At 47.4% G+C, this 7,123-nt stretch overlaps 1 protein-coding gene across 1 annotated transcript in view; it reads left to right on the top strand.

The window, feature by feature from the left end:
* The first annotated feature begins 644 nt into the window (after window positions 1-644).
* map3k9 (mitogen-activated protein kinase kinase kinase 9) overlaps window positions 645-7,123 on the top strand; it is an 18,607-nt gene continuing 12,128 nt past the window's right edge. Inside the window, exons 1-2 of the mRNA XM_048227859.1 lie at window positions 645-1,509; window positions 4,510-4,923. Coding sequence (XP_048083816.1) covers window positions 1,083-1,509; window positions 4,510-4,923 — 841 coding nt within the window. The 5' untranslated portion in view covers window positions 645-1,082. The remainder of the gene's footprint in view (window positions 1,510-4,509; window positions 4,924-7,123) is intronic.

Here is a 7,123-nt window from a genome sequence, read left to right as displayed (position 1 = left end):
GTTTACTTTGTTGTTTGTTTTCTACGTTTCACAACAAGGCAAAATACGTATCGCATTTTTATTTCAGGGATTCATGCATGATATCTAACATTAATTTTGATTTAAATTATGTCAAATCTATTTATCTATTTATTTCAGTTGTTGATTTTGTTTCTTTTTGTCAACAAAAAATAAAGTAAGTCATTTGAATTAATTTGTTGTGTGGTTTATTTTTAAACAATATACAAAGGGCAAGGACTTATTTTAAAAATCACCAAAACTTCCATTTGGTTGGGGAGACACATAGTGGCATCACTGACATTACCTTACTAACCTCAATGAAGGTGGTTTATGAGACAGACGTCAAGGGGGTAATCCATCAATTGACATAGATTGACAGATTATATACGACGAGTCATCCTCGTGTCCTTTGGATCTTCATATCCTTAGTCCCTTTTAGTCGACCGGAAAATTTGAATTAGAAATGGCACTATGAATGTAGGTCACAGAACGACCCTTTCTCCTTTTACCGCCTACTCTTTCTTCTGGCAATGTGGGGTTCTTGAACACGCACGAACACACACACACACACACACACATACTGGCTTTCAGTTTACACTCAAGCGCGCTCACCGTTTTGCACAGTCACATATAGGGAGGACCAGCGGTGTATGCTAGATAGGCGATGGTTTCTGATTGATGTAGCTACGTGCGAATCACAGAGCGCAAATTGGTGGCCGCTTAATGTAACCGCCATTCGAGTGCGTGAGCTGGGCGGGGACGCGCGTAGGGCACTTTAAGGATGGAAAGAAGCAGGGCAACATCCTAGGCCAGGTATCGCTGCAAATTCAGCTGCAAATTTCGAAATAGCAATTAGGAAAAGATGTCTCCTCTTGTTTAAATTGCACACTGCGAGGAACGGAAAGATGCGGGCGGGGACACAATGAGGTGTTTTTAACGCTCCCGCTGCAGGATTAGCAGCTATTTACTCCCCCGCCGTGGCAGCCGCGGCTTTGTATCGCTGGCGCGCTGCTCGCCAGCACATCCCACGGCAGGTGTAGTCTGATCGCGCCTCTTCCGGATGATCCAGGTCGCCCTTATGGATGGCGTCCATGGATGCCTTCGGATCGCCCTTTGAGTCCACTCGGAGTCCCAAAGGATGCTGTGCTGCTCACACGCTCGATCCCGTCCCGGAGAGTGCCGGCTGGCCGGCGGTTATCTCAACCCCTGAAAATGGCACTGCAGCAGCACCGACCAGAACCGGTCCCGCCGTGGCCGGCCTCTGGACAGCCGTCTTTGACTATGACGCGGGCGCGGAGGATGAGCTCAGCCTGCGGAAAGGAGACCTGGTAGAGGTCCTGTCGAAGGACTCGCTTGTCTCCGGAGATGAGGGCTGGTGGACAGGCATGATTGAGGACCGTGTCGGTGTTTTCCCTTGTAATTATGTGAGCAGCAGCAATGGCATCTCAGAGAAACTCCGGGACGCGACTTCTGAGGATTACTCCCAATGCCCTGTGCCACCACTTCACGGTAAGCATAACCCACACACACACACTCACACAGCTACCGACCTGCAGGTATCTCTGTGAAATCTGGCGTGTAAAATCAAGTTCTGTTTGTCACGGTGTGCCCATATTCTAAAGCCTTTTCTGCAACGGGCCTTCATTTCTATGCTGAACTCTATTTCTGTACGGTGTTGTAATATTGCTCAGAGACTGTATATTTGGTTAACATCAGTGTGTGAGCCTGGGCCTGACGCATCCCCCACCTCTAGCTATGTATCAGCATTCCCCCGCCTTGTACTGACGCTCTTCGACACGTTCCGCATCCTTCCTGATTCGGCTCGGCAGCCCTGATCGCGTGGCTCAGCACAAACCCATCCCGCGGTACCACGCACGGGCCCTAAATCGGTCATCGATACACACAAAAGATCGATATGCTTTGGAAAGAGACTGAAAAATCTGAGGCTGTCTGCCGACCACGGCACACGACGGATCTTTGTTTTGTCCAATGTGGTTGTCTCTGTTGTGACCGGTCAGATATTGATAGCCTGCTGTTGCGTCCTGTGTGTTGGAATGTAGCTTTACAGTGATGTTCAGACACATCAACACGCGCGTAAACAATGTTTCACAAATGCCGTGCTCGTTATTTACAACAAACTGTTTCAACATTCACTACCTCTCTTTGTTCTCGCAAAACATTTTGTATCTGGAAGTACTTTTATATATTCGGTACAGTTCCCTCTGCAGAACACCATGTACCATACTGTAGCCTACTTAATAGCCACGGAAAGACCTTGGGAGAAAACTATACTAGAAGGAATGGTCATAGCCTTAAGCTCCAAAATAGAGATACTCTTAAGGAAATGCAATTTCTTAGGCCACATTATATCATACATGAAATAATTATAAAATCCAATGGCCAGTTAAAATGATTACACAGACTCCTTTTTAAAAATGGCAAATATGCTGAAATAGCTAGGTTTGGTAGTGTAGGCTAGGCCATGGAGCAGACAATGTTGCAAAGACAGCAGGTTTGCTGCTCCTGTTGTGGAGAGGTCTCCTGTGAGAGTTTCCTGTGTGCTGTGCTTGCATACTCCCCTAAACACCGTGTTCACCTGCTGTTCTGCTATCCACACCCACAAGGTGTGGATTGTGGACCAGTCTGGCCTCTGCTCACATACACATGTGATTGTGTGTGTGTGTGTGAGAGAGAGAGAGAGAGAGAGAGAGAGAGAGAGAGAGAGAGCATGGTTCTCTGTGTGTGTGTGTGTACACTGTATACACTACAGTCTGTCAGTCATATTGTCCTGTGCTGTACATTGTCTCTGTGTGTGTGTGTGTGTGTGTGTGTGTGTTTTGCCTCTCTCTGCCATGTTTCTCCTGCCCATGAATGGCCTAGTTTCATGCTGGGCCCTCAGGATGAAATATTTATGACAGGCAGACTGCAGGGCAGATTGGGAGAAGGGAGCGCGACTCTGGCCTCTCCTCCCACACACACACACACACACACAAAACACACAGTGGATGTGCAGAGCCAGTGGGAGACAGACACAGACAGTCATGGAATGGGATGACACAGTTAATCTGGTGAAAGTGAGAAGGACAGAGAGCTAGAAGAGAGAAGAGAGACACAGAGAGAGTGAGAGAGAAAGAGAGAGACACAGAGAGAGTGAGAGAGAAAGAATAAAAAAGCAATTGAAAAGAGTGTGAGAGAGAGAGAGAGAGAGAGAGAGAGAGAGAGGTGGCTAAAGCTCAAAGAGTAAGCAGAGAAAAAGGAGCCTGAGACAGAGGAGATGGACAAAGAGCAGAGGAGAGATACAAACAGACAGTCTGAGTTTGAGACCTGGAGGCCACACGATAGAAAGAGAAGAATGATGGACAGAACAAGACAAACAGAGAGAGGGGAGTGGGAGAGAGGGAAGAATGGGAAAGAGAAGGAGGAATGAGAGAGGGGGATGAATGGGAGAGCAGGGGGAGAAATGCATGGTGGAGATGAACAGAGGGGAGCAGACAGACAGACAGACAGACAGAGAGACAGAAAGATAGTGACAGACCGAAAGATGAGAAGACTGAAATATGAGACACAGACAAGCTGAAATATCTACAGAGACTTCTGATGGGCAGAGGCAAGCAGACAGACAGACAGAAAAAGAGACAGACAGAGATGAAAGCAAGCATCCATTTGCTCAGAAGACAGACAGGAGCATCTTTAGTGCCAGGACCATCAGACAGATGCAGGCAGACAGGCATGCATACCATAACCTATTTATTTTCCTCTAGCATCCAGACAGCCAGTCTCAGTCATTTCTATTTTATTAGTTGTGCATAGGATATCTCAGACTATAGACGTTCAGACGAGCTCCTCTGTCTTCTACACACACCACAGAGCGCCTCTCTCGTTCCCAGCTCTCTCCCAGGACGCCAGTTCGTTGCTTCGTGGCCTACATTCTGACTTCACCTTTGTGTGTCCCTATCCCATGTTAGTATATCACTCATTAAACTACTTGCTAGTCATCATGTTTCAGTTCTGCTACAGTTACAGTGTACATGTACAGTACACAGCCACTTCTCACTTACACACAGTTAGCAAGACTGCTATAAGAAACCATGAAACACATTCTCTTGCTAATCCCATTGGTAGTAATGCCAACTCCAAAATGATGCTTTCGGTTGTCTGTCTGGAGATCATTATGGGAGTTATTGGATGGATGAGCTTCTTCCTACTGATATGTCAGCCTCTTGTTCCTATAGTAACATCCTCCGAGGGAGATGGCAAATGTTTACTTGACAGTAATATTTTGTTTGGAAGTATGCTTTACTTCCTGTCAGTACAGTTCTATCTGCTTTTCATTCCATCTTGCTTCTCTATGCATTCTATCATTCATTCCATCTTGCTCCTCTATGCATTCTATCATTTATTTCTCCCTTTTCTTCTCATTCCTTCTCCCTTATTCCCTCGTTTTATCATTCTCCTTTTGTTCTCTCTCTCTCTTTCGTCTCCCCTATTTCCTCCATCCCTTTCCCCCAGTGCTGGAGATTGAGTTCTCGGAGCTCACGCTTGAGGAGATCATCGGTGTTGGTGGCTTCGGCAAGGTCTACCGGGCTGTGTGGCGCGGCATGGAGGTGGCGGTCAAGGCGGCCCGCCGTGACCCAGACGAGGACGCGGCCCAGACGCTGGACAGCGTGCGGCAGGAGGCCAAGCTCTTCGCCATGCTGCGCCACCCCAACATCATGGCGCTGCTGGGCGCGTGCCTCATGGAGCCGCACCTGTGTCTGGTGATGGAGTTCGCCCGCGGCGGACCACTCAACCGCGCGCTGGCCGGCAAGTGCATCCCACCGCACACGCTGGTGGACTGGGCGGTGCAGGTGGCGCGCGCCATGTTCTACCTGCACTGCCAGGCTATCGTGCCCATCATACACCGAGACCTTAAGTCCAGCAACAGTAAGTGGACTGTGTGTGTGTGTGTGTGTGTGTGTGTGTGTGTGTGTGTGTGTGTGTGTGTGTGTGTGTGTGTGTGTGTTAATCAAATATCATGACAATAAATAGTGTCATGTGTGTTTGTGTTTGTTTGTGTGTACTGTGTGTGTGTATATGTCTGTGTATGTGTATGTGTATATATCTGTGTATGTGTGTGTATATATGTCTGTCTAAGTGTGTGTGTGTATATGTCTGTGTATGTGTATATATGTCTGTCTAAGTGTGTGTGTGTATATGTCTGTGTATTTCTATGTGTGTATGTGTTATGTCTGTGTGTGTGTGTGGGCGGGTGTGTCTGTGTAACTGTGCTGTTGCAGTGTTGATGTACACCACAGCACAGGGTCACCGGCCTGTCCATCAGCAACCCTCCCTCTCTCCCTCCTTCCCTCCCTCCCTCCCTCCCTCCCTCTCTACCTCCTCCCCCTCCCTCTGCTCCCAGTGGACACATTGATGTGGATTTCTCCATTCTTTCTGCTAGGTTTTATTTTGCATTATTCCGTTATTGGAGTTGGGAGATGTAGAGTGTGGTTGTTGATGTGTATATCCAACCTCTTGTCCATCAACAGCACAAAAGGTGTGTGTGTGTGTGTCTGTGTGTATGTGTGTGTGTGTGTGTTTGTGTGTGTGTGTGTGTGTGTGTGTGTGTGTGTGTGTGTGTGCATGTGTGTACGTGGACACACTCTTTCTCATCTTGCCTGTCTTGACTTTGTGTCCACAGGCCCTCCAGTCCCCTTTAGTCCCCTTTGTTTTTTGCCTTTGTTTGCTAATTCCACAAACCCATGCACATGGTCTTTGCCCCAAGAAAAGGAATCCTATTGACCAGGGCCAGTAGTTGGCCTGCTTGGCCTCCTACGAATTCATGTGCTCTTTCTGCACTTATCTTTCTGTACTTCAGAAGGCCTTCATCTCAGAGAAGCTTTGGTTTAGTTTATTTTAAGGCACAGGTGCAAAGCTGTTTTAAATGAAAGTTTGCATCTAAGCACTGCTACAGAGTTGCTGAGAGTTTTGGAGAAATCCTGAGTTCTAACATCTCTCTCTCTCTCTCTCTCTCTCTCTCTCTCTCTCTCTCTCTCTCTCTCTCTCTCTCTGTGTGTGTGAGTGTGTGTGTGCATGTGTGTGTGTTTATGTGAGTGTGTGTGTGTGGGAAAGAGAGAGAGCAAGAGAGAGTAGATATGTGTGTGTGTATGTGTGTGTGTGCAAGAGAGAGCGTAGATAGGTGTGTACTGTATGTGTGCAGCTGGGGGTGCATATGTGTGTATGTAAAGTATGTGTATGTGTGTGTGCGATGCGTGTGTGTCCCAAAAAGTATGGGACATGGTTGAGTTTTGTGTGTGCTATGTGAGTTGTATGTGAGTGTGTATGGGTCTGTCTTTGGGGGTAATCCAGTCTTTTGCAGTAGGTTTGCCCTGCTGTCTCCATAAACCCCAAGCCTATTACCAGGGGATTTGTCCTTCACTCAGTTCCACTCTTTCCTATTGGCTGCTGCCGGTAGCCATCTCTATCTTATTGGTGTGTCCGATGTGATTAGCCCCGGACCTCACATGTGATTGGCTCACAGGGTGATAAGCCACTCTCTCTCTGGCTGCCATCAACAGCTCAGCAGGGAAGATGGGAGACCACATACACTCATGCACACACACACACACACACACACACACACACACACACACACACACACCCAAATAGCATACAGTCATACATACACACACATGCACCCACACACACACACCCCACACACACACACACACATACACTTCCACTCTGAAACACTCATGTAGAGCTTCCATGTAATGAGCCTTGTTCCAGCATTCCCATAAATGGCAAATGACGTTTTTTCCTGAAGAGCAAGGCCTGAACAAAATCACCACATAAATGCACTGACCAACTACTTTTAGTCTCAGAGAATCCCCGGTTCTCTCTTCCACCATGTTGTATCGCTCTTCCACCATTTCAATTCTCTCTTCATGTCGGTTCTTATCCGCCTTGTCGGTTCTCTTCCACCACGTTGGTTCTCTCTTTATGTCGGTTCTGTCTTCCACCATGTCGGTTCTCTCCACCATGTCGGTTCTCTCCACCATGTCGGTTCTGTCTTCCACCATGTCGGTTCTCTCTATTTTATCTGTTTCTTTTTCTGTCCTTTCCTTCTGTATTCCCTCGCTTTTTT

This window comes from Alosa alosa, chromosome 19 (genome assembly GCF_017589495.1).
Source record: "Alosa alosa isolate M-15738 ecotype Scorff River chromosome 19, AALO_Geno_1.1, whole genome shotgun sequence".
NCBI classification, from domain to species: domain Eukaryota; kingdom Metazoa; phylum Chordata; class Actinopteri; order Clupeiformes; family Clupeidae; genus Alosa; species Alosa alosa.
This window is presented reverse-complemented; position numbering and strand designations above follow the sequence as displayed.